Raw genomic sequence first — 20,567 nt, 5'->3', positions numbered from 1 at the left:
ACTCCATAAATAAGCAAGTCATGAGACCTGTCCCATGGAGCTTGACCAGGGTTAATTGGGCACAAATCACCACCGCCACCACCAGGGAGCACTTATAGACCTTTTGTTCACAACAAAGGGACCACTTGACCTCTGCTCCTTGTCCAATTGACCTCTGTCTCTCCAGTTTTGCCTTCTACAAGAACGTCAAATGAATATTTGGTGACCTCCCATGACCGGGTGGGAAAAACCTTCAACTTCTTACTGTTGTCAGGACGACTGGGCCGCAAGGGAAGCCGAAAGGTGGAGGGAGGGTGCCAAGAATGACATAACAATTAGCAAATCATTATCTTTCCTTTAGGATGGAGTAGAAGAAGTTGTTAGCTATGGATTAACTGCAATGAATCTCAGATCAAGCAGAGGCTTCCTGGATTAGGTCACGTTTTAATGGCCTCCAAGATTAGGCCTTTCACTGGATGAGGACTGTCCTGGTGTTTTATTAACCTCTGAATGTTGTATATTGGCATCTGGCCTCAGTAACAGGGGTGTAAATCAATAATAGGGTCTTCAGTAAGGCGAAAATACATCACATGAGTAAAGATATTACCAGAGTGAGTGGGGTGAGTGGTGTCCTAATGGCAACACTTCCTGCCTCTGTGCTCCAGCCGCTCCCTGACACAGAAACAATAGGCCTAATCGTTCTGACTGATTAATACAGCCAGAGTGACCCTAAGATAGCACTGATCTGTAAGTCGGTAGTGACAGAACATGTTCATGGGATGCAGAATTCCTTTCCATAAAAGACCCAAAGATCTAGTCATTTCTTAAAGTGGGAAACTTGCTGTTAATATGTAGTTATTTTTTTCCTGGAGTGAATACCCCTGTTCTCCGGATTACAGGGATGGTTTCCTTGTCTTCCTGTGCCTCTGCGTTCCTGAGATACGGCCCCTGGTTCCCCGTATATAAATCTAGTTTTGTTAGCCGTGTGGGCGTGACACTCAACTCTTCTCTCTGGGTGACTTCTTGAAGATTACACCCCCTTTCCTAACAAGACATAGAAACATAAAGGGACCATATCTCTGAAATGTAGAGTTGCAGGAAGAAGATAAACACATTGCTGGATTGAGGAGAACCGCAGCATTTACACCAAACACTAATACATCTGTATTTATGGCAGGCGACCAGTACACGCTAAAATCTAATTTATTTTATGGTGGAAATCTGGAAGAGAAACAATTTGCACACAGTGTCTGCAGTTCTGTAGATCTATGGAATATTTAGGACACCACCATATCGGGAGAAAAGAGGATTTGCACAACCATGTCACCTTCGGGTAGGCCTCACCCTGTTATACTGCTGAGGGTGCCTCTGGACTCCTAGGCTCCATGGTAAAAGGTTGGGGACGCGTGAGACTTCTGCCTCACCTAAGAGATTTGCTATCTCTTAACGGGGTCCAAAAGGGCTCTCCTTTTTGCAATACATTCCTGGACAGTTGGCAAGCATAGGCACAACCTTATAGTGCTGTCATAAAAGCCAGGGTCAAAGATCTCAACTCCACAGGTGCTCCTTCCAGGTCAGGGTGCACCGAGACTGCAGGGAACACAGCCTGTCTGACTGGGTAGCCATTGGTTTCTGAGAGGCTACCCTTTACCACGATTCACATCTTGCAAAGATGAACCAGGCGTCCTGTGAGGATTCATATGTAGGAAGATGGATCGGGCTAGGGCGGCTTCTTGTGTGCCCGGGCTGGAACTGTCGGGGCTGTCACCATTGATGTCGGGGGAAGGACTTTCTGATCGGAGCAGACCTTTGCACCTGCCTGTAGGGGGCAGAGTGGACATAAAAGGGGCTGAGCGCGCGAAAATGCGGCTTCTGGCAGGAAGACAGTGTACACGCAAGGAGAAGGTTGACTCCGTCTCCGCTGTTCCACGCCAACTAACAGGCCTACTCTGAGGCCTGTCCTCCCCGGTGCGGACAACCTGTGAACGGACAGAGCTGAGCACCTTGCAGACTCCTGAACCCGAGAGCCCTGACCAGTCAGCACCCCTCACAGTGACTGACAAGCTTCACAGTACTGACCTCGCTGAAGCCTCTGATTCGGAAGGCTCTGCTGTGGTCTCCACCCCAGGACTTTGTGTTGCACTTGCTGTGCCGCCTTCAACCTCACGTACAACACCATGTCCCAGGACTGGGAGACCATGTCTGGAAAGGCCAGGATACGCTGCTTTGGTAAAGAGACAGTGCTTTGATTTTATCCGGGACCACTTCAGAGATGTTTCACGCCATTTGCGCCACCATCGCTGGATCTTTCAACCTCTTCCATTCGGGAGCCACAGACTGATAAGTTGATTTGTTTTTACTGTCTGATGTTAATGTTGCACCCCCATCATTTACCCCTCCTGCATTTGTATATTTCCATATCTTCATACTCCGTGCGTGGAGTATTTACTGATAAGATCTCTCTGCATAAAGAACCTGTTAACTCTTGCTCTGCCTCCTGCTCATCACTGCATTCCGCGTTCCTGCTAGTACCTTACATTTGACGTAGTTGGCAGGATGCAGTCTAACAGCACAGAGGAGTCAGATCAGTTGGGGGTGGCCCAAGGTCCAGTATCTCGCTGGGGACAATGTTGAATAATTTGCCAAAATTTACGGGTAACAACACCATGTTGTCGAGCTGGACTGAACATACTGTATATGGGGTATGAAGAGGATGTACCCCATGACCCCTGCAGTAGAAGCTGAGGTGGCCATTATTGCATTAGATGGGGAAGCTAGAGACTCAGTTATGTTACGGGCCCCCAGGGAGCGAGACACCTTTAACAAGGTACTCCAGATTTTGGAAGAGACCCATGGAGTCCCCCACTGACATAGGGGAACTGAGGACGCCACTCTTTAGCCACATGCAGAGGGAGGGGGAGACTGTGATGTAATTCATGAATGCATTGCAGGAGTTACATACTGCGATTGTCAGAAAAGATGGCATAGGCGTAGGTCCTATGGACATAACACTGCGGGATCTTTTAGTGACGGGGCTTGCGAGACGCCCTGACAAAGCAGGCCCTGTGAGAGCGCATGCAGGTGAAGCCTTGCTTGACTTTACTGAGATAGAAAGCAAAGCGTGCACGCGTGAAAAAGAGAAGGTGGTGACAGTCCCGGTGGGGAAGGTCCGGGGGCATAAGTGTCCATGAATGCAAACACTGAACCTCAATGGGTGGAAGAATTGCGGAAAGAACAAAGAACTTATGAACCTGAAAGGAGAGTTGGCTGATGTTAAGAAAAAGACAGAGGCCGTTGCAAATTCTTCCAGGGCCAATGGAGGCCTGGAGTCTCGCCGGGATTCCAGAGTGTACCGTCAACAAAGACCCCTCACTTGCTTTAATTGTGGTGGAAACAGACATATGGCGCGGGAGTGTACACGCCGGGAAGAGTTCAGCCCCGACGTCTGTTAAAATAGAGGGCTCTGAGCCGGGGGGGACGCCGACTAGAGTCAGGACAGATGCGAGGGAGTAGTGGAATTCCAACAAATTTAGTGTCTATGTGGCGCCCCTGAGGCTCAGTCGCCACAGAGGTACTGCACCTTCCTCTCTCTCTAAGGTGTGGTGCCCCACCATCCAGGTAAGTTGGGGGCTCCTGACCACACTCCAACACTTGCACCCCACACAATAGAGTAGTTCAGCACAACCACATTGCGGCTCCTTGCTTAGAGAGAAGCAGAGCACCTTTGGTGGTTCCCTGCTTGGAACACTAGACGTGCTGGGAGGTGGGTGGAGTTCAGAATATACATAAAAGAGTGGGATGGTTTAGGATTACAGGTCAGTCTGACAGGAGGTCAGTGAGGAAGGAAGCCACTCGGGAGGAGTGAGGATCCCTGGAAGAAGGGATGGAGGAAGGAGTGCTGCAGCTGCCTCAGTGACCTGAGCCAGCTGGCACTGGAAAGGAAAGGAAAGAAGGAGAAAGACGTAGAACTGAAACCTGAGCTTCCATAGAAGGGAAAGACAAGTATGGAATGTAGGAGTAAAAGGGAACACAGAGGACGTGGGTAAGAGGAAGAACCCTGCCTAGAAGTTCTAAGCGCAAGGCCGGGGCCCGGTCCCCGAGGTTGTATGGACACTAATGGTTCTGCAGCAGACACTGGTGGAGTAGTAGGCTGTAAATGCACTACTCCCATCTAAGTCTTGAGGGCACAGCAGCAACACGGATAGAGAGCCGGGACTTAGGAGTAGAGAGTCCCCGAAGCAGGCTACAGCTGTCTGCAGTGCAAGTAGAGTTCTTGGGAACATCTGTCAGGAGGAACTCCAGATTACCAAGGTACTGGAGATCTTCACACTTAAAGGCGCTATAGAGGAGACGCTCAGGAAAGGCACATAAGTTGGCGGAGTGTGGAAGGGAGCTTTCCATCTTGCCTGGAGGTTGACTGAGTCCCGGACCCGGAGGACACGGCACAGAAGCGGGCACTACTGACTGTGAGTAAAGCTTTGGCGCTACATGCCCTGGTGTCCTCCATTCCTTCCTGCGTCCATTTGCCTGGCACTGCTACATCCCCTGCGCTGGACACTACGCCACCTAAGTGTCTCCCACATCTACTCTGCCCTGGGACAACAGCCCTGCCTGTGGAGGGCTATACCATCATTGCTGCACCATACCATCTGTCCCGGAGGATCTGTCTGCAGCGTCAGCTTAACACCTCCCTTGCCGAACACCACAGGTGGCATCACAAACTATTCACCGTTAACATATCTCCCCATTGCTTGGGCGGCCAGGGTCACGGTCCGGGTCACCGCTGCTCTGACATATCCCACTGACACCGGCCCGGTACCGAGTACCCCACAGCCCTGGGAGGGTGACCTAACTTTGGCGTCACGAACAGGATGACGAGACCCGATGCCATCGGGTTCTGTGCGCCTAAGATTTGTTGGACTTAGAACTTTTGAGAATGTGCAGAAGACCCAGTTTAATAGACTGTGAAATGAACCTTAAAAATGGCCGTTGTCGTGGAGAAGAAGGGCGTGAAGAGATGGGAGGTCCTAGGAAAAGACAGCGAAGAGTCTTGGGCCTCCCCTGCCTGAATTACTATGTAACAGCAACATGGCCCACCCCCCGAAGGGTTCATATACTGGCTTGGTATGGAGGCGCTGGAAGAAGACGCCGCCCCCGGAAGGAGAGGCAGAAGCCAGTGGCGGGAAAGGGGCCGAGAGAGGAGGGAGAAGAACGCTAGAACACCATCTTGGAGAGAGAGGGAAGGAGGCCTGCGGAGCGTGGGGAAGCGGATCTCCCTGGCGCCATGGCTGAAGGCTCCGACCCTGTAGCAGAGATGAACCGTCAGCAGCTGGAGGATGAAATTTCCCAGCTGACGCGCCGCCTGCAACTGCGGCAGGAAACGCTATGGACCTTGAATCTGCAGCGCATCCAGGATGAGCCTACACGTGCGGTACTCGCGACACCGGTACCTGTCGCTGCTGCAGCGGACTTCTTCCCGGCAGACCCTGTGGAGCCTGGAGCCACTGCCATGCCACCGGCAGCGTACTGTGTTCCCTCCCTGCTGCTACTACCGGAGGATTTGTACACAGCATCGGGAGCTGAAGCAGAGGAAAAGGAGCTCCCGCCTGGACCTGACGCGGCTGCACAGGTCCCTACAGAGAGCCCCGTGGATCCGGAGCCGCCGGAGGCTCCACCGCCGTCCCCGGTGTTCCGCCAAGCAACGTCCATCGCCGCTATGCCTGCATCGGAACAGGGACCGCACCGCCAGGAAGCACCAGGTATATACCCCGGCCCTCCTAATGGGTTGCCCCCCGACTTCACATTGTTAGAGGCAGGCTTGCGGGAACTCGAAATGGGACAGTTGGAGGAGTCAGCTGGGGGCCCGGGACAGTCGGAAATGGGGAGGTGGATGAGGTCCCTACTGAGAAGGGTACGGCTGGAACAAGCGCGCACGATTCGGCATCTTCGGGGATTGGATGAGTCTCAGTCGCTTTGGGATAGTGATCTCGGGATCCCTTGGCTACCAAACCCCCGTATAATCGCTTATCAGCGCCGACAAGCTGCGGCATCCCTCGGTGCCAGGCCACACACCAACACACCGGGACTAGCAAGTAACCAGCAGGATGAAGACACCCAAAGTATTTCATCTGGTAGCAGTACATCAGCAACAGCTTCCAGAACCCCAGGAGGGGACCAACACTAACAATTTGCAGTAACTCTCGTGACACAGGAGGGTTTGTTTGCACCGTTGTGCCTCTTGTTTTATTTTTGACCATCATGGTTAGCTTTTGTTTTTCCAGTGTTGCCCTGTGTTGTTGGCAGCCTTCGTATTGAACTAGCGATCATGAACTTGGAGTGATCCAAAAACTTTTACTTGTAAATAGTTGCACCTCTTTAGGTGCCCTCTCTTGGTTTTACATATGGACACCTTGCGAAGATTGAGTCTACCCCATTGGAGCATGACTCCAATCAAAGGACACTACAAGAGATCCCGGCTGGGAGCTGTGTCCAGCACTTACAAGAATAATTGTTGAAAATTTTAATGTGAAGTATTTGATAATGTGTTTTATGATAGCTTTTATATAGAATGAGAAATATTTTGATACAGAGATGAGAGATTTTAATAAAGAGCTGAAAATGTAAATGGTGAACCAGGTATCACGGGTGTCACTTGAAAGAAAGTAGAAAATGTGCACTAGAAAGAGAAGAAGAAATGTGTACTAGAGAAAGAAAGATGAAGAATACTGAAGTGATAGTGAGTCACAGATAATAGCACTTAGAATTACGTATAGTATGAAAAATTGCACTTTTTGACTTAGAATTATAGGTAGTTTAGGTAGTTAATTAATAACTGTTTGCAACGTTTAAGAATGAGTGCCTCTCATATTGGGAAGTATAGTATAAGAAATGTTTATTCAGCATTGCAAAAAAAAAATAAAAAATTTGTATGTTCCTGTATTGTCAACTTTGTTTGCCTTACAGCCCACGGACGTGCTGTGTTTAATGGGGGGGTATGTGGCGCCCCTGAGCTCAGTCGCCACAGAGGTACTGCACCTTCCTCTCTCTCTAAGGTGTGGTGCCCCACCATCCAGGTAAGTTGGGGGCTCCTGACCACACTCCAACACTCGCACCCCACACAATAGCGTAGTTCAGCACAACCACATTGCGGCTCCTTGCTTAGAGAGAAGCAGAGCACTTTAGGTGGTTCCCTGCTTGGAACACTAGACATGCTGGGAGGTGGGTGGAGTTCAGAATATACATAAAAGAGTGGGATGGTTTAGGATTACAGGTCAGTCTGACAGGAGGTCAGTGAGGAAGGAAGCAACTCGGGAGGAGTGGGGATCCCTGGAAGAAGGGATGGAGGAAGGAGTGCTGCAGCTGCCTCAGTGACCTGAGCCAGCTGGCACTGGAAAGGAAAGGAAAGGAAAGAAGGAGAAAGACGTAGAACTGAAACCTGAGCTTCCATAGAAGGGAAAGACAAGTACGGAACGTAGGAGTAAATGGGAACACAGAGGACGTGGGTTAGAGGAAGAACCCTGCATAGAAGTTCTAAGCACAAGGCCAGGGCCCGGTCCCCGAGGTTGTATGGACACTAATGGTTCTGCAGCAGAAACTGGTGGAGTAGTAGGCTGTAAATGCACTACTCTCATCTAAGACTTGAGGGCACAGCAACACAGATAGAGAGCCGGGACTTAGGAGTAGAGAGTCCCCAAACCAGGCTACAGCTGTCTGCCGTGCAAGTAGAGTTCTTGGGAACATCTGTCAGGAGGAACTCCAGAGTACCACAGTACTGGAGAACTTCATACTTAAAGGCACTATAGAGGAGACGTTCAGGAAAGGCACATAAGTTGGCGGCATGTGGAAAGGAGCTTTCCATCTTGCCTGAAGGTTGACTGAGTCCCGGACCCGGAGGACATGGCACAGAAGCTGGCACTACTGACTGTGAGTAAAGCTTTGGAACTACATGCCCTGGTGTCCTCCATTCCTTCCTGCGTCCGTTTGCCTGGCACTGCTACATCCCCTGCGCCGGACACTACACCACCTAAGTGTCCCCCACATCTACACGAGAAAGTATAGCGCCCATAAGAGAACGCTATCGACAAATTCCACCACAATTATATCAGGAGGTGAAGAGAATGCTGGGTCAGATGTTGCAGAGAGGTGTCATCCGAGAGAGTCAGAGTCCCTGGACTGCTCCAATAGTTTTGGTACGGAAGAAAGACGTGACTGTGTTTTTGTGTGGATTATCCGAAATTTAACACCTGTACCATGAAAGATTCATATCCTCTACCCATGATTGAAGAGTCTCTGTCTGCACTCGAGAAGGCTGAATTCTTTTCGACATTAGATCTCGCCAGCGGCTATTGGCAAGTACCGATGTCAGAACGGGATTGAGCAAAGACTGCCTTTATTCTGCCCATGAGCCTAATTCGAATTCAACCGAAAGTCATTCGGCTTCTCTAATGCCCCCGGAACTTTTCAACGTCTCATGGAAAGGTGTCTGGGTGATCTGAATTTCGAAGCCAAGCTTATTTATTTAGATGATATCATAGTCTACGCTGCTTTCTTTGAGGAACACCTACAATGTCTGGAACAAGTGTTGAGTCGCTTGCAGAAACACGGATTGAAGGTGAAACCTCAAAAATGTCATCTGTTCCGCACCCAGATTGAGTACCCGGGTCATGTTGTGTCTGCTGAAGGAGGAAAACCCTCTCGAGCGAAGATCGCTGCGATACAGGACTGGCTCATTCCAGAGACAGTGAAGGAGGTTCGAGCATTTCTAGGACTGCCTGGGTATTACTGCCGCTTTGTGAAAAACTTTGCTTGCCGGGCCAGACCGCTACAGGAACTGTTGAAAGGAACAAAGTCAGGTACAAAGAACTGGAATATTTGCTGGAAAGAATATCAGGAGGAAGCCTTTCAAGACCTGAAGAAGGCATTGACGGAAGCTCCTGTGTTGGCTCATGCAAACTTTTCTCAACCGTTTATTCTCCACACCGACGGGAGTTTTGCATAGACTTGGGCTGTGTTGTCGCAGATACAGGGCAGGAGAGAGATGGTGACCGCTTATGCAAGTCGGTCCCTTCACGATTCCGAGCGTAATCTGGACAATTACAGTTGCTTCAAGTTGGAGCTGCTCGCGTTGGTGTGGGCCATGATGGAGAGGTTTGCAGAATATTTGTCCGCGTCTGAAGTTCTATTATGCACCGATAACAATCCCTTGGCTCATCTGGACAATGCAAAGCTGAGGGCCTAGGAGCAACAATGGGTGGCCAGAATGGCGAAGTTTCTATATAAAATCGTGTACAAGAGGGGAGTAGAGAACATTCATGCTGATGCCCTATCTAGAGTAAGACTTAGGGAATCTGGACGGAATAGAGATGAGGAACTGGAAAGTGAGGAGATTCCCAGGTTTCTAGAGCCCACTAGGACAGTGGTGGCAACGCAGGACCAGGTTCAAACACAGGCCCCGGGAGGCATTTTAGGGCATTCCCGAGATGAATGAATCTGGTTGCAACAAGAAGATGGAGAGCTTGCTCTATTGAGACGGTGTGTAACTTCAAAGAGACTTCTCAGTCTAGCAGAGAGGGACACTCTTTCTCCAGAAACTCTGCGGATTCTTCAACAGTGGGAACGCCTAAAGATGAAAAATTGTCTGCTTTATCGGAAAGTGCAAGTTCAGACGGAACTGGGGGTCACCTGGCAGATCATAGTCCCAGAGACTCTGTTATCTGAAATTTCCACCGAGACCCATGAAAAAGGAGTACACTTTGGCCAGGAAAAGACTTTTCAGTGGTTGCAGCGATTCATTTACCATCCACAGCTGAAGTTGGTAGTTGAAGAGACTTGTAAAGCTTGCCAGACTTGTGAACTGGCTGAACCACCACAGCAAAAAGCTCCGACACAATCCATAGTAACATCCGCTCCCCTGAAGTTATTGATGATAGACTATCTGACTATCCGGCCGGCTCTCCAAGGATATGGCCATTGCTTAGGCTATGTGCACACCTGCTTTTGAGAGCTGCGGATTTGTCCCCGCAGATTTGTAAAAAACCACAGGTAAATCCACAGGTCAAAAGTCCTGCAGTTTACCTGCGGTTTAGCCTGCGGTTTAGCCCTGCAGTTTCACACCTCATAATGGATAAGGTGTGAAAGCGCAGCGGATTCCGCACAAAGAATTGACATGCTGCGGATTGTAACCCGCAGCAAATCCACGCGGAATAATCCGCACCATGTGCACAGCGTTTTTTGTTTAACCATTGAAAACAATGGTACTGTACAATGCAGCAGAAACTTCTGCAGACCCGCAGGGCCAGAAACGCTACGGACCCGCAGCAGAATCCGCACTGTGTGCATATAGCCTTAGTAATGGTAGACCATTTTACAAAATTTGCTGTCGTGACCCCTACCAGAGATCAAACTGCGGAATCAGCTGCATATGCCATCTGCAAGAATTTTATTCAAATTTATGGCTGTCCAAAACAGATTCATTCAATCAGGGAGCCTGCTTCCTAGGAAAGGTAATGGAGGAATTACATCGCATGTACTGAATTGACAAATCTCAGACTCCACCGTATCAATCTCAGGGTAATGGTGCCTGTGAACTTTTTAATCGTACGTTGATCCAAATGCTGAGAACTTTGGAGGAAGATCGGAAGGCCCGGTGGCCTAAATTTATTTCAGAATTGGTCTGGGTCTATAACAATCAACTGCACAGTTCCACGGGTTACACTCCCTACTCACTCCTGTTTGGTCGAGATGGAAAAGGGATCACCAAGTTAGAGTTAGATCCAGAGGAGGACTGCTCACGGGTAGGGTTGTCCTCATGGGTCCGGGAACATCGACATCAGCTGCAGACCCTGCATAGATTAGTACAGACCGGACTCCGGGAGTTGTAGAATGCTGAGAGAACTCCACCGCGGGCAACAGATCTTCAAGTCGGAGACCGCGTCTTAGTGCAAGAAAAACGTCCTCGGGACAAACTGGAAAATCGCTGGGAAAGAGGCCCATATCGGGTAAAAAGATGAGTCAGCTCCGAAGGCCCTGTGTATGAGATTCAATCTGAAGGAGACAAAAACTCTACTACTCGAGTAGTTCATCAAAACATGCTTCGGCTTTGCGTGTCTAAAGATCCAGTACAAGAGTAATAATAATAATAAATTTTAGTTCTATAGCGCCGACATATTCCACAGCACTTTACATTTCAGAGGAGACTTGAACAGACAATAGACATTACAGCATAACAATAATCACATAGATCATAACAGATACCAAGAGGAATGAGGGCCCTGCTTCCAAGCTTACAATCTATGAGGAAAAAGGTAGGCACGAAAGGTGTGTGGTAACAATTGCCCTGATTGTATGGATCAGCCATAATGTTAAGTGTGTAACAGTACAGACACAGAGGGCTAATGGATGCATAAAGCATGTGGGAACGTATGTGGAGCCCCTGAGGGTTCAGTCGCCACAGAGGTACTGCACCTCCTCCTGAGGTGTGGTACCCCACTATCCAGGTAAGTTGGAGACAGCTGACCACACTCCAACACTCACATCCCACACACACAACATAGTAGTGTAGCAGAGCAACCTTTGTGGCTCCCTGCTTGGAACACGAAGAGTGCTGGGAGGTGGGTGGAGCTTAGACTGCTCAAGAGAGTGGGAGAATATTATAGTCCAGTCAAAATACGGTTTAACCCGGAACAAATTCCAAGAAAGCGTTTTATGATTTTTTTTATTACTATTATATGTGGGGAACAACATATTAAAAGTTTTCCAAAAATTGATCACCACAAAGGTCCTATCTATGACTTCGTAAGACGATGACAGCCATCGCACTAAAAACAACGAATATTTCCCTATTTCAAAGCTGTAGCTTTAGGTTAACAGAAGAGTTTGCATTTTGTATACTATATATTTTCATATAACAATTTTTATACAAAGTTTTATACTAACTACATGGACAGGCGAGGTCATGACGTCATCAATAACGTCATGACATATACGTACATTTCTAGAAATTATAGAATTAATACAAAGTGCATTTTAAGACCTACTTCATCACTGAATAAGCGTGTCAGGTCAATAGTTACTATTTTCAACATCAGACACTGCTTCCTCACTCATATTGTGACAATGCCCTTCTTGACATGGTCCGCATACCCGTGAACAGGTAAGTCCATGTCTTTTGCAAGTGCACCGAAGTGTACTACAACCACGAGAACAATTGCAGTGAATTATTTTCAGAAGTGTTTCTGGCGCGGGTGAAGTATCCATCATCACTGGAACTAGACTGTTGTTCTGCAATTCCCATCCCCATTCTGTAGTGTCCATGGCCTCACCATTGTCCATCCAAAGCATCACTTGGAGGTAACTCCGAAGAGCATGATACTTCGTTGCAGAGGAGGTCGGTGGCAGTCATTCAGGTGTAGCAAAGATTTTGGCTAAACCAACTTTTTTGCAGAGAGTAGAACAAAAGAGCGGGGTATATTGTTTTGTCCTTAGCAACGTCAATAGCCTCATTGGATGCCAGGGTCTTGGCTTTCATTGACCGCTTGTACTTAACTGAAAACAGTGATTGACCCTCCATTGTTGCCACTATTTCACTATGGTGAACAGGTTATGGACATTCGCATCCTTATTTGTATTGACACCGGTGATAATGTTGCGAAGAGACACTTCATCAGAGAAAGGTGAAAAGGTCTCGAGTTTATCTGCAATTTTCTCCAGGTCTTCAAGATCTCTTCTCGTCCTTGACGTTCTTGCCTCCTTGTGTTGTTCACTGGTGACAAAGCTCTGGCGAGTGAAACCCTGCATTGCATCACCGTAGGAAGAGGACACTGGCACAGACAGAGTCCACAAGGCCCTCTGATGTTCGGACATTCCACTTCCTCTGGTGAGTCCTCCTGCAGTTTTTAGGGAGCGCATCAGAGCTTGCTCGATGACTAGGTCACAACCCAGGCCTGCCCAGTACTGATCAGTCCGCCTTACAACATGCAAGCCATTTATAAATCTATGGAAAGCTGATGGCATATCATCTTCCAGAGTGGTCATAGACTGGAGGTAAAGGTAGGCGGCCTTCACATAATTCCCATGCCCAGCAGCTGCAATAATGGGCAAACATTCGGCTACAGCATGAAGGTGCATCAGCCAGGATCCTGTACGATCGGCCTCGATAAGCTCCCTTGCAACTCCAACCATCTGTTGGTAATTCAGCCATAGTTTACTGGTGTGAGAGTGAGTGGATAATCCGTTTCTTTTGGTGGACAAGAGGTGGACAATTTCACTAAGGCAGGTAGAAGTGATGACCGAATTCAAGTCACTCTCCCCTGTCAGTGTCCAAGCATACAACTGCTCAAGTTCTTGCAACAGGTCTGCAAAACCGGGATGGTCGCAAAGTACTTTGAATTTTATGTTTCGGCGAGTGTGTTTTGCGAAACGGTATTCCCTTACATCAACTCTGCTTTGTTCAACTATCTCCAAGTCCGCAGTCTTCCGTCTGAGAACAGTGCGGCTGACTTTCCTTCCTGGAGTCACAGTAGCTACCATCCCCATGCCGTGGAAAGTCCCCTTCCCATCTAACGTGATGATATTATGATCAACGTTGTCCGCAGCGAACAGCAGTGCCGTATCCAGTCTGTCTATGGTACCACCGAGTACATCCTGGCCAACAGAAGCGGCAGCGTTTTCCTCGAATCGCTGAACTTCTGAATATGATGAACAATATCCCATGGCTGAGAGACTGTCTACAAGAAATCGAGACCTGAAATGATGATGGAGCTGGACTGCTAACCCAAGCTGCAATGGAGCTACTACAGCCCTGGGACGTACAGTCTGAACAACTGATTGTCCAATGCTTGCGACCTTCCTGTGAATGTCCTTTCCGACGAAGAGGGTTTCAAGCAAGCAAAGCAAACTCAGGGGGAGACAATCTAAGGCAGACTGACATTCAAGCGAAGAAGTCTTCGGATATTCATCGGTGGAAGATGGGATCATAGACTTGATATCGCTCTTGATTAGTTTGGCCGCTGTCTCTATGATGGCTCTCTTCTGGGCTTCTTCATCCGTTTCCTGACTACGGAAATAGTCCCTCAGGATTATTCTGGTCTTTTCACGGAATGTTACAATGTTAGGCAACCCTTCACATTCTGCTATGAATAGCGAATCGCCATACCTCTCCTCCAGCCTATACCTCAGCCATCTATTACTATAGGCAGCACTGTCTCCTTCTAGAAGATACTCCGTCATTTTCTTTGCAAGATCTGTGACAGTCAGTTGCTCTTCATCATTGTCCTCGAGAAATGCACACATTCTCAAGAACGCTTGCTCTTGGTCCATGTTCATCAGCCTCCCTACCTTCCGCGGTTTCTTTGTAGTAGATCCACCACCATGACGCATAGGAATTCCGTAATTTGTCCGGAAGCTAATGTCACATGAACGATGATACAGACAGTCTGCAGCATGTAAGTCCTTCCCAAAGTACGCGATTCTCCCTTGAATGGTGATTGCCCAGTCATCAATACGCTGTTTGCAATGTGACAAGATGGACCTTACAAATCCATCCATTTTAACAAAGCTATAGTCATCGAAATCACTACTAGATCTTGTCTTCACCACTTCTTGTCCACAGAACAAACACTGCGTCGTGCTATCATAGGATCCAGTAGACACCCGTGTACCTCTCTTGGCAGGTGAACTATGAACGGAAGTAGCTTTCTTATGCAAGTCTATTTGCTTCTTGTTTATGTAGTTCATATGACATCTCTTGTGCACCACTGCTCCAGCAGCTACCACAGTACTAACGCCCCTCTCAATACTGGCTTTATTGATCCCTTCAGCTTCTTTCGCACCAATCAACACTCTTTCTCCGTCATCTTCTATTTTATGGCTGCATAAGGGGCAAGTTTCTTGACTTTCCATCATTCTCAGCTCTGTAAAAGAAGATAAATAAATCGTTACATAATAAATATAATAATAGTAGTAATTGTAAAAGAAATATGATAGACACTGAAAGGCGAGTCGCATTTAACATTTTACAGCTTTGGCGGCCATATTCTTTGACGTCACGTTTGGACCCTTTGTGGTAACCCTATCTTGGTAAACTTTCAGTATGTTTTTCCCTACATGTAATACTACCAAAAAAAACAATAAAACGCTTTCTTGGAATTTGTTCAGGGTAAAGCATTTTTTTTTCGTATTTTGACTGGACTATTAGGAAAAGGTCAGTCTGTGAGAGAAGATCCCCTGAGAGGGATGGAGTGAAGGAAGTGCAGCAGCAGACTCCTGTGACCTGGAGCTGCTGGCACAGGAAAGAGCCATAGAAAACCTGATTCTTCAGAAGGAAGATAGTTTAGTACGGAATGTAAGGAGAAGAAGAGAACTAAGGACTAGGGTCAGAGCAGAGCCCTTCCTCAAGTTTGAAGCGCATGGCCGTGGTCCGGTCCCCGAGGTTGTATGGATACTAATGTTCCTGCAGCAGAAACCAGAGGAATAGAAGTCGTCACCACTTTATTCCCATCTAAGACTTGGGGGCACAACAGCAACGTGGGTGAGCTGGGACATGATAGCAAGGAGTCCCCGAAGCAGGCTACAGCTGTCTGCTGTACAAGTAGAGTTCTAAGTAACATCAAGAAGGAGGAACTTGAGTTTAATACGCAACTACAAGTACTTCAGATTAGGCGCTAGGTTGGAGACGTTCAGAGAAGGCACATGTTGGAGGAGTGCTGGAAAGGTGTACTTTACCTTGCCTGGGAGTTGGCTGAGCCCCTGACCTGGAGGACACGGCACCGAAGCGGGCATCTGTGTGCACCAGACTGTGAGTAAAGCCTTGGGACTACATGCCCTTGTGTCCTTGACTTATTCTTGCGCCTTGCACCCGGCTCTACAACATCTACTTCTTTACACCATCTCCCCACTTGCCAACCTTATCTACACTACCCTGGGACCACAGCTCCACCTGTGGGGAGCTTCAACATCATTGCTGCACCAAACCATCTGTCCCAGAGAAGCAACCCTGTGTTAGGAACGGTGGAACACACTAAATAAAATAATAATAAAGTGCATTCGCCGCTCGGGGTCCATCGTGCAGTAGGTGGTATAACTGCTGCTAAGTGGTGGCAGACAAGCAATATGACGGTATGATGCACACGGGTTAAACTTCACCCGGAGTGCACAGAGCAGTCTCTGTTCACACACAACCGCAACAAAAAACATGCAAAACGCTGAACCTGTTCGTGACACAGGCTTCAAGTAGATGCACACATGGTATCTGGTCACAGGAGCAGGACCCAAGACAGAGGAGCTGCGTCCCTCTAGATCTACCGTGTGTGCAGCATCGCTTCCAAGGAGGACTGCAACTGCAGCGCGACGTAGGACACTGCCGCTCAACGACAAAGTCAGAAAGCAAGCGCGATGTTGGACGCTAGCGTAGCGGTGCGGTGAGCACAGTGGCTTAAGGCTTGCCACTGACTGGCACTGACTGATAAACTAATTCCCTATCCACATGCGTATTATCAGAGGGAAGGGGTTTCAAATGAGTCAGTCAGTCACCAGAATCATGCATCCGTCAGCATTCACACATAGCAATATAATCTATACTAGCACATGGCGGAACGGCCATGCGCGCTTTTTATAGCCGTGCGGGACCTTCCAGATCTCCGAGATGGACCAATGAGATCTGGAACAGGACCTGGGCACATGACTCCCGATCTCCAATGGGAGATCGTCTCGTTAGCATGCCCAGAAGGAGCACAAAGGAACTTAGTCTCTGGAGCGGTCTGCTGCAAAGTAATCTTCTCTGTAGTAGATGGGCAGCAGGAGACCGCAGAATGTGAGGCTCTGGATTCCTGCAGAGCAGATGCAGAAACCAGACGCCTAACACCCTGCAGCTCTGGTCAAACTGACCAGAAACCACAGGTGGTGTCACGAATCATCTCAACAATTTTATCCCCATCACTCTACCCCTTTTACATTGACCGCCTGAGGCCACTGCCACTGTGACATCTCCCATAGAAATCAACGGGCCCGGCACTGAGTACCCCATGGCCTCTGGGGGCGAGTCAATTTTGGCATCACAAACAGGATGACGAAGCCCGGTACCACCGGGTCCTGAAGATTTATTGCACTTAAAATTGTTGAAAATGTGCAAAATAACCAAAATGATAGACTGTAAAATGGACTCTCAAAATGGCCGCCGGCGCGGTGAAGAAGGGCGTGACAACATGGGTGGCACTAAGAAAAGAGCACAAACTGTCCTGGGCCTCCCCTGCCTGAATTTCTATGCAACAAGAACATGGCCCACCCCCAGAGGGGTTCGTATACTCGCTTGTTATAGAGGAAGAAGAAGAAGACGCCGCCCCAGAACGGAGGAGCAAAGTCCGGTGGCGGGAAAGGAGCCCAGAGAGAAGCAAGAACGCCAGGACGCCATGATGGAAAGACGGAGGCATGAAGAGCACGAGGAAGAGGAGCCTGTCTTCCCTGGCGCACCAGTCGAAGGCTCCGACCCTGCTTCTGTGATGGACCGCCAGCAGCTGGAGGAAGAAATCGCCATGCTGAACCGCAGACTGCGGCTGAAGCAGGAAGCTCTGCGGACCTTGGATCGGCAGCGCACCCAGGAGGGGCCTGCAGAAACGGTGCCTCCACCACCGGTCCCCGCCGCCGTTGCACCAGTTCCACCCCAGGCAGCACCTGCGAAACTCGCGGCCACTGCTATGCCATCGGCAGCGCCTGTCACCACTTCCACGCTGCTGCCGCCGCTGGGTGCTGCCTGCTAGGAGGAATTACCTGAGGACCCAGGTGCTAAAGGTGAGGCAGAGACTGTGATCTTGCCTGGACCTGGCACGGCAGCACAGGTCCCTTCAGTGGCCTCAGCAGACCCTGAACCAGCACCTGCTCCACTCCAGTCGCCGCCCGCTGACCAGGCAGCTCCAGCAACCACTGCTTCCACCGGCTGCCATCCAGTGCCTGCACCGGAGCCGAAGCACCGTCAGGAAGCGTCAGGTATGACCGCCACCCCTGCAGCTGGGGAGACCTCAGAGTTCCCGTCCACTCCAATGTCCGGGCAGGTCATGCTGGACCTAGTCTGGGACTGGGATACTAGTCCCTGGGGGGAAACACCCGAACCCCTGGCAGTGGTGCCCCTGTCCGCTGTGGGTAGAGGCCGGCCCCAAGAGGTGGAGGAGGAAGAGCATTACTACCAGCAGACTATCCGCCAGCTGGCAGCAGAGCAGCGGGAGGAATGGAGACTAGCAGTGCTGGGTCCTGATCTTGACCGGAAACAAAAGGCCCGCACCGGGCACTATGGTCCCCGGGGCTTGGCAGGGTGGGGTCAGGTCCTGAACTTTAACTTGGAAAGGGGGTTCGGTTTCATTGCGGACCCCCAGAGGATCTCCGACCTCTTCGTCAGCCGCAGGGATGTAGAGTCCCACCTCCGGAGGGGACACCCCGCTCGTGATCTATACAAGGGAGATTACGTCACCTTCACCCGTCACGAGGGGCTACACGGCTGGTATGTTCTGAATGTGTGCCGCATCCCGGAGGAGTTCATAGCGGCATACAAAAAGGACAAGGCTTATGTTCCACCGGCAGAGGCAGTTCCCACCGTGGTATTTGTACCCACCAAGGCCAAGCAGGCCACATCCACGGAAGTAAAGCACCCCCTGGTACAAGTTGCTATACCTGCTGTGCCACAGGCAGCAGTTCCACCAGCTGTCAGGCCAAAGACGAGGGCAGCTACCATGCTACATCTACTTCTTTACACCATCACCCCACTTGCCAACCTCATCTACACTGCCCTGGGACTACAGCTCCACCTGTGGGGAGCTTCAACATCATAGCTGCACCAAACCATCTGTCCCAGAGGAGCAACCCTGCAGCGCTGGTCAAACTGACCAGAAACCACAGGTGGCGTCACAAATCATCTCAACAACTTTATCCCCATCACTCTACCCCTTTTACATTGACCGCCTGAGGCCACGGACCGGGTCACTGCCACTGTGACATCTCCCATAGAAATCAACGGGCCCGGCACCGAGTACCCCATGGCCTCTGGGGGCAAGTCACATGATGCGGGGAACCTGGTTATGGTAAAACTTTTGACTGTGCCACACAGGGATAGATTAGGTTAATGTGCTGAGGCGGTAGGCCAGTCTGAATAAATGCGTTTTCAGGGCATGCTTAAAATTGTGGGAATTGGGGACTAATCGTATTGACCTGGGAAGTGCATTCCAAAGAATTGGCGCAGCACGTGTATAGTTTTGGAGACGGGAGTGGGAGGTTCTGATTATTGAGGATGCTAACCTCAGGTCATCAGCAGAATGGAGGGCGCGGGTAGGGTGGTATGGTATACTGAAACAAGGGAGGAGATGTAAGGTGGTGCTGAGCCATGTAGAGCTTTGTGGGTGAGGGTAATAAGTTTGTACTAGATTCCGGAGTGGATGGGTAGCCAGTGTAATGACTGGCACAAGGTAGAGGCATCGGTGTAACGATTGGCGAGGAATATGACCCTGGCTGCAGCATTCAAGACAGATTGGAGGGGGGAGAGTTTGGTAAGAGGGAGACCGATTAGAAGAGAGTTACAATAGTTGAGACGAGAATGAATAAGAGAAGCAGTAAGAGTTTTTGCGAAGTCAAAAGTAAGAAAAGGTCAAATTCTAGAAATGTTTTTGAGGTGCCGATAACTAGAGCGAGCCAGTGATCGTATGTGGGGGGGCAAAGGAAAGCTCGGAGTCTAGAATGACCCCAAGACAGCGGGCATGTTGCTGTGGCATAATAGTGGAACCACACAAGGAAGTGGCAATGTCGGATATAAGTACATTAGTAGCAGGAGGAAACACAAGTAGTTCAGTCTTTAACAGGTTCAGTTTCAGATATAGTGAGGACATGATGTTAGACTCAGCGTTTAGACAATCGCTGGTGTTTTCTAGAAAGGCAGGCGTGATGAGAAGTGTAAGAGATACCACAGACCTTTGAGCCAGTTCCTGCTATAAAACAAGAAGAAGAAGATGAGGAAAGTGCAGAACAGGGGCCCAGGGGCCCCGAGGAAGATGTTCCAGAGAGTACAGCTTCCTACGATGCCACCGGATTCTACCACTCCAGAGGACTCCACTACTCCTTCCAACTTTTGGAAGTGAATTGAGCAGCAGAGTGGTTTTCTGGTGAAGGTAAAAAAAAAATCTCTTTAAAATCTTCTGCCTGAGCGAGTGTGAACGAGCTGAGTGTGACCTGAGCATAAGTGCGAACTGTGGTAAGTGTGTGACTTGTGATTCAGTGAAGAGGTATTTGGAAAACCTTTAACAAATACTTGTATGAATTGGTATGAGTTGTTAAATTGTGGGTTGCTGAGTGCTTTTCTACCCGTTCAATTTTGGGGGGCTTGTTTAACCTATTTTTTCTCTACAGGGTTAATCTCTTATTTTGCTATCTGTGTTTTTAAGGGTTAACTATATTGCATTTAAATCTTAAGGTGTAGCTATATTCACAAGGGGTTAATTAAGGGTGGGGGTTCAAAACTAAGGGTTTATAAGTGGCAGCTGGTTGGGGCTCAAGTCCGTTTGGAAGTGCATTGAGCAGCAGAGTGGTTTGCTGGTGAAGGGAAAAAAAATTTGTTTAAA

General features: G+C 49.1%; 1 protein-coding gene across 3 annotated transcripts in view; it reads right to left on the bottom strand.

The window, feature by feature from the left end:
- The window catches only part of LOC141083008 (uncharacterized), a 354,683-nt gene that overhangs the window by 229,533 nt on the left and 104,583 nt on the right, over positions 1-20,567 (bottom strand). For 2 of the 3 annotated variants that reach the window (XM_073567147.1, XM_073567146.1), the window contains exon 2: positions 11,702-14,888. The exons of the other annotated variant lie outside the window; for it this stretch is intronic. In XM_073567147.1, the coding sequence (XP_073423248.1) occupies positions 12,556-14,880 (2,325 nt within the window). In that variant the 5' untranslated portion in view covers positions 14,881-14,888 and the 3' untranslated portion in view covers positions 11,702-12,555. Of the gene's footprint in view, positions 1-11,701; positions 14,889-20,567 lie in introns of those variants that run through there. 3 annotated transcript variants of the gene reach the window in all.

This window comes from Dendrobates tinctorius, unplaced genomic scaffold (assembly GCF_039654945.1).
Source record: "Dendrobates tinctorius isolate UK_male_01 unplaced genomic scaffold, ASM3965494v1 ptg000019l, whole genome shotgun sequence".
NCBI lineage: Eukaryota > Metazoa > Chordata > Amphibia > Anura > Dendrobatidae > Dendrobates > Dendrobates tinctorius.
Note: the sequence above shows the minus strand (reverse complement) of the source record. Positions and strands in the feature narration are given on the sequence as shown.